The sequence below is a fragment of the Crocodylus siamensis genome, chromosome 9, assembly GCF_052110815.1.
Source record: "Crocodylus siamensis isolate JL-2025a chromosome 9, ASM5211081v1, whole genome shotgun sequence".
Taxonomy (NCBI): Eukaryota; Metazoa; Chordata; order Crocodylia; family Crocodylidae; genus Crocodylus; species Crocodylus siamensis.
Window position 1 is genome coordinate 59717274 of NC_143403.1, and position 21433 is coordinate 59738706.

General features: G+C 40.9%; 1 protein-coding gene and 1 long non-coding RNA gene across 3 annotated transcripts in view; one reads left to right on the top strand and one right to left on the bottom strand.

Moving 5' to 3' along the window:
* Nucleotides 1-21433, bottom strand: part of PPIL2 (peptidylprolyl isomerase like 2) — a 126258-nt gene that overhangs the window by 36530 nt on the left and 68295 nt on the right. For both annotated transcript variants that reach the window (XM_090062831.1, XM_090062832.1), the window contains exons 13-14: nucleotides 9965-10054; nucleotides 6172-6205 (exon numbers count right to left, since the gene is read on the bottom strand). In XM_090062831.1, the coding sequence (XP_089918957.1) occupies nucleotides 6172-6205; nucleotides 9965-10054 (124 nt within the window). The remainder of the gene's footprint in view (nucleotides 1-6171; nucleotides 6206-9964; nucleotides 10055-21433) is intronic.
* LOC149857728 (uncharacterized) lies at nucleotides 1140-15759 on the top strand. Its single transcript, XR_016444179.1, has 3 exons — nucleotides 1140-1304; nucleotides 12809-12896; nucleotides 15727-15759. It is a non-coding gene; the product is annotated as an uncharacterized LOC149857728 (long non-coding RNA).

The following is a 21433-nucleotide window of genomic DNA, read 5'->3' on the forward strand; positions in this document are numbered from 1 at the left end:
TCGGTGGCTGAATCTCTGAATACAAATCGAATCAGGAGACCCTTTAATCTCTCTGAATTGACTCAGAACCCTCCAAATCGATTCGGAGAGAGACGATAATTCGGACATAGACACAGCTTTAAATGTTTTTTCTACATACCTCAAAGTACCAGGCGGCTCATGAATGCTGAGGCGGATGGAGCATCCCACAGGAGCATCCCACAGGAGCATGGGGGGCACCTCCCGCGTGCTCCACAGCAGACCTGGAAATGGACAAGCAGCACTGCTGGTCCACTTCTGGGTCCGCTGTGGACCATGCGAGGGACTCCCCCCTTGATCCTAAGGGGCGCTCCATCCACCCCAGCATCTCAGCATTCACAAACTGTGCCTGGTAACTTGAGGTATGTAGGGAAAAACAAACAAACAAACAAACAACACACGTAACGCTGTGTCTATGGCTGAGTTGCTGATTCAGAGAATCAGCATCAAATGTTCAGATTCGGATTTGGCCTATCGAATCGGGACAGTGATCCGGATCAACAAATAGAATCACTGTCCCCCGAATCAGGCCAAATCCAAATCGAATACAGCCCGCTTTGCACACCCTTAGTGTTACTGTGACTCTCAACCACAAATCCCACACTGACTATGGACCAAGTTTGTTAACTTCTAGATCACTGAGAGGGGGAAAGTGGAGGCATGAGTTGTTTGCTTTGAAGGATGAATTTTTCCTAATCTGTTTATCAGTTACTGTCACACACAAATCCTTAAAGGCATACAATGTCAATGCTTCAGAAGTCAGGCAAGACATTTCCAAAGGTATAAATACTGGTTGGGCACCTAACTTCAATTAATATTGACAATACTCAAATTGTGCTGACTAAATGGTGCCATGTTTTATCAGTACAAGAAGTAGTTTCTTTAGTTGAGTGTTAGTTACTGGTGTTCCTGACTTTATAAACATAGTGTAATTTGGCAAGAGCTACAAAATAGAGTACAATTTAGAATTTCTGTGAAATCTGTTAATCAAGTTCATCCGCTTTGATGGTTGGGACATTTTACCTACAAACTAAGCAATTCTTTAAATTATAACTACATTAAAACTACTATATGTCGAAAAAAATTACAATAATTTTATGCTCTTTCACTTTCAGACAACTTATGATCCTATTTAAAATTCAGAGCAAATGATTTCTGCTTTCTGAGACTTCAAATATATATCCTGTTGGTCAAGTTTTGAACTGTAAGTTCAGAGTTGACAAAATGACAAGAAAATCCTCAAAAACAACTTTGAGCAACCAAACTCTTGGGAATCCACAACTACAGTAAGTGTGTATTTATGCATTTATGTCCACATATGTATACAAGAACGTCATGTTTTAATCACCCAAAACTCAGTCCTTAAGCTAATTTGAAGAAGGATGGCCAGAAGCTAAGGCAGCCTTCTCCACTATTTTCTCTCTCTCCCTCTCCATCTCACATCAGTATTTCCCCTCCTCCTCCTCTCTCTTGCTCAGTCTCATATGGGCATGAGTGTGTAATAAATACAATTTAGCTAAAACCTTGACAAAGCATGGTTAAATGAGTGTGGTTTTGCTACACTTGTATTGCTACAGAATCATACAAAAACTAGTTACAGCATAACAGCTTATAAGATATCCTTTGATAATGATGCAATTGTTAGGTCTGCCTACATGTGCATTGGTTTCAATTACCTGAAGCTGTTTGTACACCTCTGAACATGAGACACACACACACACACACACACACACACACACACACACACACACACACACACACACAGAGTAAACAGTGCAATTGTCTCTTCGTCTATATTTAAAACTTTCCTCTGTACATGAGATTTTCCAACCTGCATACAGTTGCCAGACAACGGTTTCTCATCTACTTTTCTGCTGTTAAAACCCCAAACTATTTTTTTCTTTCCGGTTTTCTTAGGATAAAGATGCTGCAGATCTGTTTTCCTTCTACAATATGCAGCAGATACTACCTCAGAAATGCTGAGGAGGACAATGTTGCAAAATGTATCTAAAAAGTAGAGATGGTTTTCACACTATGGCAGTTCCTCCTCTCCTCAATCTTCCAAACAATAATAAACTTCTTCAATGAAGGGCTGTTACCATATGAATTACGTAGCCAGATCACAACTACAAACTGTCATGGAGTTTGGATCTGTGCTTTGTAAATAAAACATTTGAACTTTCAACTTTATTCTAATGGAGCATTTCAACATCTCAGTCAACCAGAAAGACAAGCTTAGCGCCTGCTAAGGACACCTGTGGTTGTATTTGTAGCATCTGCCATTTCCCTTTTACCCGACTGCTTGCTGGTTAACCAGAGTTGGTTGTGGTAGCAACAGGTATCCACGATACCTCTAGAAAAAAAAGACTAGAGTAGTACAACAGTGCCAGAGCAGACACATGAGAACTGTAGCTATTTTCTATATCAATCATCCCTTTAATACAAACTTACAGAATAGGTAGAAAGTTCAAATAATTTATTTTTAGCCATTTGTACCAAGTTCCCGCTTTGTGGCCTTATTCCAGGATTTTGAAATCAAAACACGGCTTATTCCAAACTTTTAAATAAGGGGCTGGTTTGAAAATAATCCTGACCTTCCTACACAGGCACTCTGAGAAAATAATTAAGCCATCTTGTGAGCAGAGCTGGGCTGAGTTTTTGCTTAAAATAATAAGTGTAATGCAATAACACTGTAGCAGAACAAACAACAGCAGTGCAGGATGGCGGCTGTTTTCAGCAGCCCAAGGCCTGAGAATACAATAGCTCAGCATTTGAATACCAGAGATGAAAAAATCCATGGCTTCCCAATTTAATCAGCAGTAAATTAAAAAGGATTTCAAATATTTTAATTATAGCATTTCAGCTTGCTGATTTAAGAGCATCCAAACAGTTATTTCATACTTCACATTCATTTGTTTTATGACCTGCCAAACTAATTATAGAGGGGGAAGAAGGGGTTTTGACTTTACATCTTAGGAAAATTCACGCTCATTGTGCTCACTGCTGAGAAATAAAGGCTACAAGATGGTCTCAATCAGAATGTATTTCTTAAAAGGCAACATACATTCCACTGTCAGAAGTGGTGATAGAGTAGCTGGAGCTGTTTGCTCTCCCCATGTGTGCCACGAAAAGCAAGGAAGTATGAACAGAGCCGGTAGAGTACTTAATGTTAAGTGTAAAAAATCAAATGCAACAATTAGATGACAGTAGCAAATACTAGCTGAATCAAGCAGACAAAAAATTGTCTGAAAGAAAAAAGCCTGCTGGGGTTGTACCATTTTCAGCTTTGCAGAATCTGCTGGGTAATCAAGAACAAATCGCAAAGATCTTCCCTCTAATTGTTTAAATTGCTTCATTTTAACCAACATAAGAACAAGGGCCTGAGAGTCCTGTAGGAGCCCAGTGCCTCTTCACTCTAACACTAATTGATTGCAACTCAAGTTATGGTCATTATAAATTTAGACCTAAAAAAAAAAAGAAGAAAAAAAAGAAAAAAGTATTCAACTGAAAAGTATATTTCTGCAGTGTTGGGATGCCTCCTAAATGACAGTTCCTTTTTGAAGGGCTACTGGGATATGTCAGAGCCACTTGGTTGGTAAGCTGACAGTTTTAGGAGAGCTCCTGCAGGTCTGTAGGATATTCATTTTCAAGTAAAATGAAATAAAAGAAAAAAGGGTGGAAAAAAAATTAAATCTCCTCTGTCTACCTTGTGCTAATTTCTCTTCTAAAATAAAAGAAAACACACTGGGGATTGTCCCACCCTATATTTATTTGCATTCAATGTATTACTTGCATTCAACAATGCAACTGGGTCCAGAGCAGCAACACAACTGCTTTATCAGTTGTAGACTGCTTTTCTATACATTGCCAGTTGTGCTGCATTTCAAGCTGGTTCATTTGCAGAAGCAGAACCTAGAGTGACCCCAACTAATTTATTTCCCCCCCAACAGCAAGATGAACTCCAGCCCAGAGAGTTTAAAGGCTATCACATTAATCCAGCTAAGTACCTCTAGCCCTAACAGCAGCTCTTTGATTTCTCTTGTTAAAGATGTTCCTAATTATACCTTATGGGATTCTGAACTAATAGTTCTCTTCTAACAGAAGAAGATCACCTTTCTTTTAACAGTCCAAGAATATGAAATCTATACCAACAAGGTTTCATCAGTGGGCTTTGGCAGCCAAAACAAATTCCCCAACTACTTCCACCCAAGCAATCACATAATCCCTCATTAATTTTATGCCCATCAGCAGTGGTGGTCTTGGCCAGCCTTAATATTTCCAGATTTACAGTTACACAGACCTTGCTTTGGATAAGCAGACTAAGTATACAAAAAAGTATGTGGTGCATACATGAACTAAGAGTATAACAAAACGTGCAGAAACACAGGACTTGCCTAACAGCTGTGGCATTTAGAGATGTTTGAGAGTTAATAGGCAAAGTGATATGTGCAGCTGCACGCAGAGCCAATTTATAGCAGCAGGTAAGGATCATAATACAGTGGGCAATGCCCTGAGGAGCCTTCAGTGCAAAAATAGGAGCAGCTGCCATGCACATCTATTCTAATCAATCTATCATTTCTCAAATGAGAAATTTCAAATATTGAATAAGTTGTCTGCACTGGGTCCAAAACACCAAGGGTGGGAAGAAAGAATAGGTAAGAAAACAGTGGTGACAAAACGATTCCTAAAGACTAGTGTAATAGTGCGGGGTCCTATGGGTGGCCGTGAACACCCCTAGTGCCCCCTACTGTGCCAATGTGATATTAAAAGCACCCTCACATCTCGCCCACCATGTCTTTGATGTCAACAATGTATAAGGGAAGCTGCCCTTAGTCCTCTCTGACACTGTGCTCCGATGTATCTCAGTCTTTGTTCTATCTTGGGTGACTCGGTGCACCCCAGCCTTATGGGCTATGCATGGCTCCAACCACCCTGTACCACGCCCCAAGCCTCGCAGAAGTACCGGACGTTGTTTGGTCGACTTCACTCTCCGCGCCCCACGGGCGCCTCCGGCCTGCCCCGCAACCGTGCTCTCTGACACTTGTTAATCTCTGCCCCGGCTCTGGGGCTTCTTGCCTTAGGGCTCAGGCAGCCTCGGCCTTAACTGGCCCCCTCCCAATCCTCTGCTCCCCTTCTCAGGGCTGGGGTCAAGTGCACCCCTGAATGTTGTGCCCTTTCTGGCACCAAGGTGCCCACACTACCGTGGAGCCCCTGTGAGGCCTCCTCCAACCCCTAATAGCCTCACCTGGTCCTTCCTTAGTCAGGCAGTACTCCTCCTTCCTGGCTGCCAGCAGAGAGAGAGAGAGAGCACTCACAGCCTCCAGTCTGGGCCTTATAGCAGGCAGCCCTGCCCCTTCCGGTCAGCTGACTCACCAGGTGTGGGCCCTTAGCTCCTCCTGGTTGCCCCTGGCAACTAGCACCTGAGCCCATACTACTGCTTTTCAAGTAGCAGGCGCCTTAGTGCCCTGCTACAACTAGGAATCAAAAATGGCACGAGGCAAGAGACCTGGATGTAGCAAGGGGATACATTTTTGTGGGACAAACAACCAACTTTTTGGCTGGAATTAGGCCAAAAGCAGATCTCTCTAATATTGAATTTGAAGAGAACCTCACTCAAACACACAGTATTTTTCCATCTTAATAACAAACCTCAGGACTGACTGTGTAGTTTTGCTAAGAGGTTAGACAATGGATTTGTATAGGGATGATCCTGATTCAGGCAGGGGGTTGGATTAAATGTCCTCTGGAGGTCCCTTCCAGCTCTACTTCTCTATGAATTTCAGAAGTCTGAACTGTGACCAGGTGATGGATGAAAATTTTCTCTCTCCTTCTCTCCATATGCAGTCAGTCAGTAAGATCTACCTTTATACAGTGGTATAGATTTTCAAAGCACTTCACAAACATTAGCTTCTTCCACGCTGGGGAGGCTGGTTGCCATATCTTTGCTAATCTTTTTGAAAACCAGACAGAAAGGTAAGGGCAAATAGGGTCTCTCTGAAGGGCTGCACATAATTTTAGACTGTACAGTACCTAAACACTTGTGTAGGAGATTTTAAGCATGGCTCACTAGGAATTAAAAGGCAGCACTCAAAAACAGACACAAAATAAACTGACCCAAGATGTGTATTCTCATGCACAGGCATGCATTCTTACCTGTTCCTGTTCCAGTAGGATCACCTCCTTGGATCTGCAGAATTAAAAAACAAATCATATTCCTGTAAAACGTACTTTACCTTATCAATGAGATACAAGGAATAAGACATATCTGGAAAAGCAAACTCTACTCAACTCTTCTTACCTCTAAATGGCACTGGGATGCAAGCCAGTGACAAGAGAGTCATTATCGCTAGTTTGGAGCTTCTTTTATCAGCTGTCAAATGTTACATGACTTATCCAGGAACAGAGTAACAGTTTTATAAAAATAATAGGTCTCTTGTGCGAAAATAGAGGAAGATAAATTGTCTCATATGGATTAACAGAAAATACTTTTTCCATCATCTGCTATGGCCTAAAATGCCCAGCTGACAATGCCCTGGACTTAAACTTTAAAATGTGTTTAAGTTTTGCTGTCATCCTTCAGCTTTTCAAAGCTGGCTCTATTTTTCTGGAATCATATTCATTAACTGCACTATGAAAAATCCCAAAGTGAAACCAACATTCTTCCACAGAAATAGCAGTTTCCAGAGGACTTCTGGATATATTTTGTTTTCTGGTGCCCTACAGCTAGCAAGGGGACCATGGAAGTTAACTAAGTTAACAGTGAGAGCACACCAAAACACCACTTTAAATTCAGGTATACAAATGATCATAGGAAAGTTAGCCTGGAAGAGACCTTGGCACGGTCATGTCAGTCCAGCCCCCTGCTCAAGGCAGAATCACCCCTGACTAAACCATCCTAGCCAAATGTCTGTTTAACCTGCTCTTGAAAATTTTCAGGGATGGAGATTCCACAACTTCTCTAGGTAGCCTGTTCCAGTGCTTGATCACCCTCATAGTCAGAAAGTTCCTCTTAATCCCAATACTACATTTCCTCTGCTGCAGTTTGAAGACATTGTTCCTAGTCCTGTTCTCTATGGCCAAAGAGAAAAGCCCATCTCCATCTTCTCTGTAATCTCCCTTCAAGTATTTAAAGAAGAGTTGTTATCAAATTCCACCCCCCCCCGGAATCTTCTCTTCTTCAGACTGAATAACCCTAACTCTTTTAGGCTTTCCTCATAAGTCAGTTCTCAGGCTTCTAATAATTTTTGTTGCTTTCCATTGGACTCTTTCTGATCTTTCCAGATTCTTGATCTTCAGGTTCCAAAACTGGACATACAGTTCCAGGTGAGGCCTCACCAGTGTCAAACAGAGTAGAAGAATCTCTTCCCTTAATTTGCAAAAGAAACTCCTGTTAATACAGCCCAGTATGCTTGAGTTTTTTTGCAACAAGAGCACACTATTGGTTCATATTCAGTTTATGGCTTGCTGTAATCCCAGATCCTACTCCGCAGCACCACATCTTACCTAAACATTTTCTAGTCTGTACTTGTGGATGCAATTGTTCTGTCCTAAGTGTAGGACTTTGCATTTGTCCTTGTTGAATTTTCTCCAATTGATTTTGAACCATTACTCCAGTTTATCCAGGTCATTCTGGACCCTAGCACTACCCTCTGGAGTATCTGCAACTTCACCCAACTTTGTGTCATCCAAAAATTTGCTAAGCATGCACTCAACCCTAACATCCAAATCATTCCTGATTATGGTAAAAAACAAGACAGACCCCTGGGAAATCCCACTTGATACCTCCTCTCAACTAGACAGGGAGCCATTCAGAACTTGTTCAGCACAATGATCTAACCATGTATCCACTTTACAGTTCTTTCATCTAGTCTGTATTTCCTTAGCTTGTTAATGAGAATGTTATAGCAGACAGTGCCAAAAGCTTTGCTAAAGTCAATGTATATCACATCCACTGCTATCCCCTATATCTGCAGAGCCTGCCACTTTATCACAGAAGGAAATCAAGTGGATCAGGTATGACTTGCTCTTGGTGAATCCGTGCTGGGTGTTCCTGATCACCTCGTTTTTCTCTAGGTGCTTCACAACAGACACCTTGAGGACCTGCTCCATGATTTTTCCAGGTATTGAGGCCAAACTGACTGGTCTGTAATTCCCTGGATCCTCCTCCTTCCCTTTCTTAAAGATGGGCGCTACATTTATCTTTTTTCAATCATCTAGGACCCCATCTGACACCCATGATTTCTCAAAGATGATAGCCAATGACTCTGATATTACCTCAGCCAATTCCTTCAGTACCCTAGCATGTTACCCATCCAGCTCAGACAACTTAAAAACTTCTATCTTCTCTAAGTAATCCCCAGCCTGTTCTTTCACTACTTTAGCCTGTTTGACTCTTCTTTGTTGCCAGCTGTGCTCATCATTCAGTAGCCGTCTTTATTTGTGAAGACAGAAATAAAAAAAGGCCTCTGCGTCATCTGTAAATAGACTGCCGTCTGCATTTAGTAAGGGTCTATACTTTCCTCAGTCTTCCTCTTATTTCTGACATACTTGTAGAATCCTTTTCTATTGTCTTTGAAGTTGTTATCAAAAGGAACTGACACTTTTTTAGGATGACAGAACAATCTAATATTCTCTAAAGCCACTTGAGAGAATCCCATTGACTTCAGGATCAGGCCTTTAACTTGCTTGAAAGGAAGATCCAAAACGAATTACAACACTGTTGCATGCAAGAGAATGGCTGCACTGAATGGGAACTAAAAATCAAGATGAAATAATTATGATAAGACTATGCAAATAAATTCTAGGGTTTTTGCATTCATCTGAATAAACTGGCAAAGCAACAAGCACAATATCTCAAGAGCTCATCTTGTAACAACATTTGACACAAATATTTATTCAAAATAAAAAATGCATTAGGAAAATCTACTTGTTAGGCATGTTGAGTAACCAAATCCAAGTTTCAGTTTTGAAAATTAAATCTCACATCACAAAACATGATTTTTCAGAATCCCAAATCAGGCTGCTAAGTGTCTGGCTCTTAAAAAAATCTAAACCTTTGCTTTGGGATTAAGGTTTCCTGTCTCCAGGGAACCTTCACATATAATTACAAAAGTTCAGGAAACCTGGGCTGAGGTTGTTTACTTATGACTTAACTCTAGAAAATGTTGAGAACTCAGGTCCCAACACAGCAAATTACTTGTGTATATTGTCTTCAGGATAAATATTTTTCTGGTCAAAATTGTGAGATTCAGCAACCTACAGGACTGAAGCTAGACTGTTCAGCACATTATGGAACTGAGGCTACAGACTGGAAATACTCTGGTCCTCCATCCCCAGTCTGCATTCTCTTCCTTCCTTTATACCACTGAACACAACTGACAAATGTTTTTTATGGAAACAAGCATGTCCTTGGTAGCTTGAGATCAATTAAACACCCGAGTCAACCTTCAAGAGTTGAGCTGGTATTCCCTAACCCTAGCATAACAAAACTTGGGGTTCAGGTCCAGAACTCTGTCAGCAATGGACAACTTAATTGTTTTAGTTGAAATGGTTAGAATTTGGCTAACAAGTTTCAATACTTTCTAAAACCAAGTTGCAGCTAAATGGGATTTTAAAAGGCTGAGGCAGTGGCTCTCAACCTTTTTAGACTCAAGGCACCCAAACTTCACCAAAGACAACAGGAGTCTTTTTCAGTCAGTGACTACCAGGCTTTGGTGTTGGGGGAACAATGCTATTCAACATAAGTTGTGACATGATCCAATTTATACTTCTTATTCTCACTCCACTAGAACAATCCTTGTTTCCATGCATGTCATTCACTCCAATATATACCTTGTGTAAATTTTGCTGCAAGGGAAGCAACTGGAACTTTAATTAGCTAACATATTCAACTCCTATTTTTGGGACAAGGTTTCTGTGCATCATGTAGCATTTGTTCAATACTCACCACAAAATTACGAATTGATCTGTGAAAAACAGTTCCATCATAATAGTTCTTTTTGCATAGTTTGATGAAGTTTTCACATGCTCTGGGTGTCTGGAAAACACATGATGTTTAAATATTGGTAAATAGTAGAATCAGCTACTACATTGTTCCTAATAATGACATTTGGTTTGTGCCTGTTAAAAAAAGTTCAACTCATCAGGACTCTGTTTAACTAGCACTGGCCCAGAAGTTTATCAAAGAACATACTGTATACTGCAGAGTCACACAGGGTACAGTAACAAATACATAGCAAGCCTTGTTCTCCCAGATGGCACAAAGAAGTGCTGAGCACCTTTGCAGCCCTACACACAACATGTATATTGCATTTTTCTCCATTTGTATCCCTGCATACCTCTTATACAGGGATATACATCTATTTATAAGATGTATACAGTGATAAAGACAATGGAGAAAAATATATTATATATATGCTTTATTTTCAGAAAACTTCCCAGTGAATTCAGTGACAACACAGATAAACCTGGAGACCAAATTCCTCTAATTAACTCTACCTGGCCCCAGTAATTTACCTCAAACCTGTTCAGATGGAATTGATAAAGTATCATTCAGACCTTGGCCTCTCTGCTTACCTATTCTAAAGGCAAACATATTCACGCTAATTGGGAGAGAGACATTTACTGATGAAGAAGTTCCTGACGAACAAGCATAGGTAGGGGTCCAACTCAATTCATGATTTCATGAAGACCTTGAAATCCAGGATTGTCCATGAAATCAACTTAAAAAAAAACTTAGTAAAAATGAAATGCTGGCTCGCCAGTGGGAGCCAGGAGTCCTCACTGCTGCAGCCTGGTCTCGCAGCCTGCTTGGGTGGTGGGGGAGGAGGTGCCAGCTGGTGGGGCAGCACAAAGGGTAGCAGACAGGATGGCAGCTGCCCCCTTGTCCCTCCTCCCTGGGGCCTCTCCACAAATCAGCACCAAGGGGCGAGGATAGTGAACTACATCTGGGAAATAGCTGCAAAATTTACTCTTCCTGACAAACCTGCAAAAATTGTTAGTCTCACTGTGATTAAAGTAGGTCCCTAAATATAGGGTGGACTCCACAAAAGTAATCCTGCTTTAGATATTAGTCTGTTCATTGAAAAAAATGACTATCTGCATTTACCATTCAGAGAATGCTAGCTGTTATGTTAAATGCAGCACGTATTTCTCCTTAGCGTTCATAATATAAATGGGATTTACGTATTTTTTCCTCAATTGTGGTATTCAAATACCACCCTTTAAAACAGGTGTTCAAACCCTGGTATTCTAAGTTTTTGTTTTTCCACTATGAACATACCATTTTTCTTTTTTGGTAATATCTTCAAGGAACCTGCTGTATGCCTAGAAACAGCCTGGGCTCTCATTTTCGATGTGCTTTCCACCACAGTTGTAAATTATGTAGATAAGTACAAATGCAATTTCACAATGGAACTTCAGTGCTTAAAGCAGCTGAGCTGTAACAGGCCTTAAAATATTCTTGTTGTGCTGTGAATGCATCAGTAAGCCCCCAGGATGAGCACAAGGCTCTGTAAATTAGTAGGGAACTTTTCAAGAGTTGGAGGCCCTCTCTCATTAAAACATGCATTTAACATTGATGTGACATCACTGTGGCTCATCCATAGCACTGGTCTAGCAACTCTAGAGAGAGGCTGCAAGACTGACACAAGACTGAGCCAGGAACCTGCAGCAGTTAATACAAAAATAAAACACACTGGTATATTTTACAAACTGAAATACCATTTATATAGTTTAAAGATGAAATGATCTCTGATATCCTTTCACAAAGCAAAACCATACTACACTGCAGCTTAAGTTACCCAAACCTCAATCAGGTGAAACTCCATATTACCTTTAAAAATACCACATCTCACACTATCTACACAAAAAATTCTCACATTTACTCAAATATATCCTCCATTTCCCATGACAATTGAATAACTGATGCTACACTAACCTTCTTAACAAATCTACCCAAAGTATATAAAACTCAGCAGCCAGCTACAGTAACAGTCAAACTAATGCCAATTCAATGCCATGCTAATTTTGATCTCAGCTTCGCACTGTAGCTTATTACTGAATAAAAACAACAACTGTTTTACGGCAGAAATATATTTAATCGTGTATTTGTGTAACATCCTGAGGGCAATTTATGTCATGAGAAAACACATTTCATTTTTATTAAGGAAAAAAAAGGCTTGTAACAGGAAGATCTCATGCATGGTTTCAAAGTTCACAGTACATCAAAAACCCTACTTGGAGTTAGGCATGTGCTCTTTAAAATAACCTACTTGTGTGCAACCTCATAAAGCAAAATTCAACTGCTGAAGAATCATTTATGCAGAGCTAGTTTATCAGAACAGAAAATAACATAATAGAGAGGACTCTAGGCAGATCAAGAATGTTACAGCTACAGATAATAAAAAGTGCTAGTAAGGACAAAACAATGGTTTCTGACTCTTCTAAAGAAAAAAGATTCTTTTCTGAAGCAGAGATGGAATTGCCAATTTTTAGCCAAAGGCAGCATGCCTCACGAGAACCAAAAACTCTTTGGAGAGAGACACACAGTTAATAAGTTCTCTTGGGGGAATAAGACAACATGTAATTAAATTTTAAAGAAAAAATGAAATTAGCTGAAAGATGAAGTCCCTCAAGGAACATGCAGTTCAGTGCCAAAGTGTTTTAAACGATAAGCCTGCAGAACGTTGATAAGACTCTTCCTTCATAGATTACTTATTTACTTTTAGAAATTGCTCTGTAAAATATACATCAAAAATACCTGTCCTACTCATGTACTTTTTTTATGCAGGACCTATATTGACCCTGCTTTCTGAAATGAGCTTTGTGTGTGCAGCTGTTGTAATAAAACCTAGCAACTATACAAGGACCATTTTGCTGTAAGTTTTTCTTTAAATAATTGCCATCAGACTCGTTCCCATGGTCACCTCCTATATCACACTGACATACATTTTGCAGGTAAACAGTATCTTAGCAACATTACTGTCACTGTTTATGGTGCTTTTTTGTATGAGAGCCAACAAAAGGTTTGTATTCACTAAAAAAAATAGACCTCAGTTACAATAATATAGCAGGTCATAAGGGTTACTATATTTCTTCAAAACTCCCAACAGTTAGTTCTCCATGCCTAGAATTTCGGCTCAGCTGCCCGGCTTGTTGCAAACTGTCACAGTACTCATCAGATCTCAAACTGCCAAGCAAAGTCTGAGGTGTTGGCTCTTTTGTTTTTTACTCTCAGAAAGGATGATGATGAGCAGGGAGAAAAAGCTGTGGCTCCCATATAAAGAAGTTTCTTTCTATATTGCAACCACAAATATGGCTATCCTGTGGATCACTGTGGCCACTCTGTTTACTGGTGATGAAGGACAGGGCAAGTACTATACTAAGAACACAATTTATTTATACAAGTGAAAGATACCAGGTTGAAAGTCCTTAAATGCAAATTCCCTCTGTTTATTCACAGAATAGGTTTCCCACATGCTGCTTTTCACTGTGCCACAAGAAGGGCTGATCCATTCAATGCTCATTGCCATGGGTCTTTTCTGCAAAGATTATCATCAAGGCTAAGTACAGACGGTCAAAAAGCCCGAGGCTGAATCAATTCAATTTTCACGGGTTAGACTGAACCAATAATCAAGTGAACAGACATTCACATTTTAATTCTGGAAATGCAGTCACATGCCTCCTATGACCCACACCAGAAGCTGGGGGGCACCGAGCACACCTCTCTGGTCATCTAGAGCAGACAGCTTGGGTCAAGGCTAACTCGACCACCCTGAAAGAGGAGGTTTGCAGAGGAGGTGCAAAACAACCTGGGATGCTGGGGGACTGTGAGTTAATTTGAATCTGGAGGGGATCTGGGACAGAAGTTCAATAAACTGATCTAACCTAAATCAGTTAAGTGTGATACTACATTCATCCAGGTTTATTTTAAACCCGTTTTGGCCATTTTGAAAGTAGTTTATGTGCACTGAATTTCTGTTGCATTATAGATCTGATTTCCAATCACTTATACCAGTTTATGTGCAACTTCTGTCCATGGGTCAAGAGCACCAATGGGGAGGCTAGTTTTGTAGGTCTTTCCTACAGATGGACTGCAACTGTTGCACATCCATTACAAATTGTTGCCAACTACTACTACTCACCATGGCTTCACTGAGCAGGGCAGACATTACACTGTAATACCCTGGGAATCTGCAGTGGAGGATGAATCCTGTAAAAATGGCCTCAAGACCTGATGTGGCCTTCAGATACACTTTGCTTCACTGAATCCAAACCAAACAGCATTTCATTTTTCACAAAGTCTGCTAATGTGCATCAAGTAGTAGATTATATATCATCAGCTAAGACTCAGCAATGGACTTTTGCTTCATTCAGTATTTCCGTTTGTAGTTGTTCCAAGTGAACATCAATATCCATCAAATTTTGTTCTTTGTTCTTTTGACAATAATGGAAGATCATGTATTGCCCAATAATACATGACCTTCTGTGTATGGGTTTTATTGTTATAAGATCATTAGAAATATTTCAATCCAGTCACAACTACTTATACATTCACTGTTCTCAAGAAGTTGGAAAAGATATGTCTTCTCAATTTGTAGTACACAGGTTTGAGAGCTAGCAACAGAAATAAAAAAGGTTATATTTTAAATTTACATAAGTATTCGCTCGAACTATTTTCTCTAAGCAGACACGATACTTTTGGAGGCCAAGCGTAGAAATTATCAAAGGCTTGATTCTCCTCAAACTATGGCCATTACAAGACAACTATGCATCTGGCTGCCAGGGGTACACTGATCCAAAAAGGTTGAAAACCCCTGGCTTAGACTAACCTTGCTGTCTCTTTTGCAAGTGCTGGTATGCCAATAATTGTATTTCTCATCCAGCTAAAAATTCCTTCCCAGAACAAGCACTGCACTTTCTACAAGCGGTTTGCGATAGGGCTCTCAAGTGACTACCCTAGAAGCTGACCTTAGTGCTTCCCCTTAGCTAGCTGGCATGTGCCTAATGGGGAACTGGTGGTTTCATTTCCTTCCAACACATTAGCCCGACTTAGATGTGGATACATACTGAATGTTATCAGTATAGTGCACAGTGGGATATCTTTTTGTTGCCAAAAGAACGGCTTTAAACCAGGCAGAGCCCATCTGCCTTACTGCATCTACAGACTTGAGGGATAAAAGTAACGAAGCCAAGTTATCATATTATTTCTCAGTTTGCAGCCCTCTTCTCATCAGTTAAAATAGGTTGTTACCTTTTTAAAATCTAAACACACAATTCTTACAGGGCAACTGAGCAGCCAATCAGAAGTAGACTAGAAACATGCTGTGCTCTTGTTGCTATGGTACAGGAGATGGGGGGAAAGAGCTCAAGCTTCTAAGCTGTTGCTATGACTGCAAGGAAGAAGGCTTTACTATGTGGAAAGCTAATCATTTCAAAACGCTCCATCCCTTGAGGATCTGCATGAGTCTTAAAGAGAAATTTCACACTAAGCATTCAGAAACTGTCACTTGCACATCTGTATAATTTTCAGTGCTAATCCAGCTCCCCAGTTATCTGTTTTTTTGTTCCACTAACCATTTGCCTGCATCATAGTGCCTGCATGAAATGTAAAGTCTCAAAAATATTCCCATTAACCCTTTGTTTCAAAGCAGAAATAATCAGATGCTGGTAATTTCATAAATTAAATTTATATTCTTTATATTACAGCTTTCATCTCATCATTCCTCTGCCAGAACCCTTCTGAGACAGACATGAACTAGCAAAATGCATTTCACAGACTTCAACCTAAGCTTGAGATTTTTTTGCTTCTTTAAAATGCAAAGCGGATTTTGTTTTGCTTTAGTCAGTTTGATTTAATTCGAGCACTGCTGCCTCTGCAGAATTCCTCCCAGGCTACTCTCCTCCAGTATATTCTCCAAGAAATCTCAAGGGGTGATTTGGGAAGCCTTAACTTGACTCTTTTTGCCATCTCCACACCCTAATTTTTAAAGATGAGCCATGTTTGATACACAGATGGATGGAGAAAAACTACAGTTGTGCAAGGAGAGCTAACCTACTTCACCTGATGGGAGACTCATCTCTAAAAGTATCTCACAAGGAAAAACATGGGAAGGAGGAAAAAAAGTGAACATTTCTCTTAGGTTGTTAGAAAGGTTATAGCATGACTGTTGCAACAAAGCTTAATTTGGGATTTAGCATAACATGTACTCAGTGCCCCTCCCCCCCCCGCCCCCTGAATTTGAGAACCAAAGTTTTACATATCAAGGGTTGGCAACCTATAGCCCATGGGATAAATCCCACCATTTAAATCTAGCCCATAGATGTGGTGCTTCAGAAGCAGTTGCCTTCCCCTGCCACCATGGGAAGAGATGCCAGCTGCAGGCACTTCCCTCATGCCACAATGGGGACAAAAAGTGGTGGTGGAGGCTGGGTCCTAGACCCTGCCTACCTGACCTCAACTAGCTCACTCCAGCCCGCAGCACAGAAAGGTTGCTGACCACTGGTTTATATTAAGCAGATGCCTAACTAAGCAACTTACAGCATCAATTGTTTTTTAAAACAATAGCAACAGCACTACATTCTAGTACACAACAATCCCAGTGGTTTTAAAAGCTTTTTAGTACAGATTCTCAGCAGACAACTAAATTCCAATTTTCAAAGGCATTTTTCAATGCACTGACATGCAGTAAAGCGCTAGCTGTCTCAAAGACTAAGCAGTAAGCTCAGTTTACCATAGGTCATTGTAAAAGAAACCACAGCCGAATTTTCCTTGTCACTTTTTAGCAAGTACAATTGACCAGTTTAGATCAACACAATTTAAGTTAAGTAGGGCATCTAGTTCACTAATCTAATTTGTCATTTTTCATTACCAGCTCCACAGAAGCACAGTACATTTTCCTATTAGTCACTGTGTCTTCCTGTTCAAACTCTTATTTGCTGTGTTAAAGGACCAAACTTGCAAGCAGCAAGTCTATCAAGACTCAAGGGGATCTCGGATACTGCTCCGTACCACCACGTGATCTGTGAAAAGCCTAATGTGAACATAGCCATTGAGTCATATATGGCACGTGTTTGACACAATTCAAATACAGGCCACAACTCTGCTCAAGCAAGCTTCAAGCTGGGGTACTATGGTCTGGTCACTGACCTTGTGGACACCACCTTAGCAAAGGAAACCATTCTTAGCTTCCACTTTCAATCCAAACCATAAGGCATCTATAACTGCCAGTCTCCCAACATTACCATGTCCCTGTCACAGGAATCATGACCCAAGCAAGACACACCTCAACCTTTACTTGATAATGAAGGGCAATGCCTTAATCTCACCCCTGCAGGTCTCCACCCTGACTTCAGGTTTGGGATCATTAGATGGCAGGAGTGCTAAGACAGTACAGGCACAGGACACCTGCTCCACAAAACTTCAATGCACAAAAAACACAAATGCAATAAGCCTGCCAGATGCTCTGGGAAAGGACAAAAGATCCCGACTGTACGTATCCATCTGTGGCTTGGGAAGATTCCTTCCCAATCCCATCATCTAAGATGACCAAGAAGAGACACAAAGAACCAAAAGTCTACAACCATAGACAGAAAAAATGCTAGAGGCAGGCAGGTGGAGACAAGACAGACAGGGGTGAATACTTTCCTTAGGTCCAGTCCAGGGTGCCCTCTGAAGCAAGAGATGGACAAAAGCACAAGCCTACTCATGGTTTCTGGGGACGGGAAAAGCCCTTCAAGTCCCAGCTTCAGGATCACTATAATTTTATAAAACAAATGAGTAACTAATTCCAAATCTTTCTGGTTGTAAGAAAATCCTATACAAGGTAAACTTACAATCTTTTCCATAGGAGAATATAGGATGATGGGGTGTTTTAGAAAGAAAACTTTACCTCAAAACATGGACTCAAATCTCTCCCATGGAGCTAGTTTAAAATGTAATTTCAACATTGCACATCCTACCTCGGATATATTAAGTATTCATTTGTCACATTTACATAGTAACTTTCATCCCAAAATAGCTCAAGGTACTTAACAAATCATATATGTGCAATGTACCTTTATTTTAGCATGACTTTTGATACAGTCTACCACAGCATTTTCACAGGCAAGCTAAGGAAGTATGGGCTGGATGAATGGATTGTAAGGTGGATAGAAAAAACTGATTGGAGCATCAGGATCAGAGAGTACTAATCAATGGCTCAATATCTAGTTGGCAGCCAGTATCAAGCAGAGTGCTCCAGGCTTTGGTTCTGGGGCCGGTTTTGTTCAATGCCTTCATCAACGATATGGAAGATGACACAGAATGCATCCTCAGCAAGTTTGCAGACAACATCAAGCTAGGTATAGTAGTAGATATGCTGGAGGGTAGGGCTAGGATTCAGAGTGACTTAGACAAATTGGAGAATTGGGCCCAAAGGAATCTCATCATAAGGTTCAGTAAGGACAAGTGCAAAGTTCTGCACTTAGGACAGAACAATCCCACAGGCTGGGGGCTGACTGTCTGGGCAGCAGCTCTGCAGAAAAGGACCTGGGGGTTACAGTGGACAATAAGCTGAATAGGAGCCAGCAGCGTGCCCTTGTTGCCAAGAAGGCTAACGGCATACTGGGTTGCATTGATAGAAGTGTTGCCAGCAGGTCAAGGAAAGTGATTCTTCCCCTCTATTTAGCACTGGGGAGGCCACATCTGCAGTTCTGTGTTCAGTTTTAGGTCCTCCACTACAGAAAGGATGTGGACAAATCGAAGAGAGTCCAGCGGAGGGCAACAAAAATGGTGAGGGGGCTGGGGGACATGATTTGTGAGGAGAGGGTGAGGGAACTGGACTGACTTAGCCTAGAGAAGACTGGGGGGGGATTTAATAGCAGCCTTCAACTACCTGAATAGGGTTTGAAAAAGGATGGAGCTAAACTGTTCTGAGTGGTGGCAGATTACAGAACAAGGAGCAATGGTTTCAAGTTGCAGCAAGGGAAGCTTAAGTTAGATACTGAAAGAATTTTCTCACTACGAGAATAGTAAAGCACTGCAACAGGTTACCCAGAGAAGTGGTGGAAGCTCCATCCTTTGGAGGTTTTCAAAACCCGACTAGACAAAGCTTTGGCTGGGATGATCTAGTTGGGGATAGACCTGCTTTGAGCAGGGGATTGGACTCGATGGTCTCCTGAGGTCCCTTCCAACCCTAACTTTCTATGATTCTAATACCATGGACATTGCAAGTATGTGTAGGTGGCATGCATAATAACCAGAGAACAGGATACTGCTCAATATGTGAACAGAAAACTGTGGCCAGGATGAGCCACCACACAGTTAAAGAAGTGTCATGAAATTTTGGTGTGGGGAAAAGAAGAAAGAGCAGGCTATTACCGAAGAAGAACTCATAAATTAGTTACCTGTTTCTGCAATTCTCTTGTCAAAACAAATGGAAGCACACAAGTGATCATGGAACTCAGCCTTGGTTTTTTACTTTTAAAATCAAATACCATGCTGTGTGCAGGAGATGGAATCTATTTTTCTAGCTTCTCCTCTGAAGCAACTCCCAGCATAGTCAGATATATAAAGGCCTGACCACTAAGTCATGCTCCACTCAAGCTTCTTCATGGCACATCCCACTTCTGAGTAGGCACATATCACATGACCACTACATCAATAGTTGTCAACAGAAAAGTGATGTTTGCAGTATGCTTGAGGTACTTCTTTCCTTTTCATGGGACACAGAAGCTGCAAACAAAGGGCAGACAGTATCATGTGACCAGAGAGGTCTGTGGAGCATACTATAGGAACCGCTGTCCAGTATCTTACTCTGCCTTCATGTTAAGACAACAGAAAGAGAAAGCTGCTTACCCTGAATGCAGTAAAAGAAGAGTGGACACAAGCCCATTTGCAGGCCCATAAAGCAAGTTGTACTTTTCAAGAGGAGACTGGATAGGCATCTGGCTGGGGTCTTATGACCCCTGCCACCCCCAGTGCTCCTTCCTGCCCATGGCGGGGGGTCGGACTAGATGATCTGTCTAGGTCCCTTCCCACTCACTGATTCTATGATTCTATAACGCAGACACAATGCACTCTTCTTCTTCCACCCTCTCCTTCTACATTGTACGAGGGATTGCACTTCCTATGACTGAAGTTATCAGACACTTCATTATCAAACCATATTTGTTCACTTATAACTCTGTCAAACTTTAGTCATTTAACACAGCTACAGCCAAAAACCTAGCAATCATTCAGATTGAAATTTTATATCCTGGAGCCTGCTGCGGGCTGGATGTTTCTGGAAATATTCAATAATAATAACCGAGTCATTTCTGAAAGCAAGATTAGAAGAAGGCACTGTAAGGCTTAGTTTAAACTATCCCCTTCTCTCTGTAAATCAGAGGAGGGTGGAATTAATTGGACAAGGACACACCTTGAGAGCGAGGAAAGGGAGATGTGGAGAAAGTGGGAGGCACTGAATGAAAAGCCTTGGTGGAGTGTGAGAAATGGAGCTGGCTAGGCAGGGACTAAGATTGGGATGACAGACCTAGGGAACTGTGACTGCAGCAAAGCATCAAAAGCATACAACATGCAGAACTGGGATAGCAGGATAGGAAGTGCTAAAAGCAGGCACTGGGGGATCATCTAAAGGTGCAAACGTGAAAGCAAAATAACTAAATTTTGACTCCTGTATCTTTGATACAGGTTCAAAATTAAAGCGTCCCAAATTCTCCTTATTGCAAATCTTCATTATCTTAGTCCTCAGGAGACAGCATCTAATTCATTCCCATGTTTTAAATCAATTCACTGGTAAACCACAGCAAATTTTCAAAATTTGAAAGACTAAAGACCTCATTTTTCAGGGTATATAGCATTATGCAGCATGGGAAAATTTTGTCTAAGGCACAGTTCCCATTCACCTCAGTTCCAGATGCAATCATTCAACGATTCTGAAAATCAGACCACAGCTCATTGAGTCAGGCCCTCAGAAAATAAGGAAAATCATTAATGATCACCTGTGAAAAGTTTTGCCTACTAAAAGCACAGGGACTTTGTGAAAGAAGAGCTCAAATTCAAAGCAACCTTCTATTCCTTACCCATAAGACTGTTCTTCCTTTTCCTGCAATCCCCTGCCTCATTCACTCTATACCTCCCCAACTTCTGCACTCCTTTAATCTCCTTCACTAGGCAATTCTGCTCAGTCTCCAGAATCGGTCATTCCCGAGCACTGAACGATCCAGGGATCCTGATGAAAAATTAGCATGTGATCCTGTAATCAGACTTTTCCATAATGCACAAAGGGGCTAAAATAGCTTGAGCATACAACCTTAATTCTGACATTTCCATATTTCTGAGTGCTTGACTTTGACACCTCCATAATATTTCTATTGTTGCTTTTGCGCAAAGCATAAATACATATGATATAGTTTTAAGTCATTGACTAGTTTT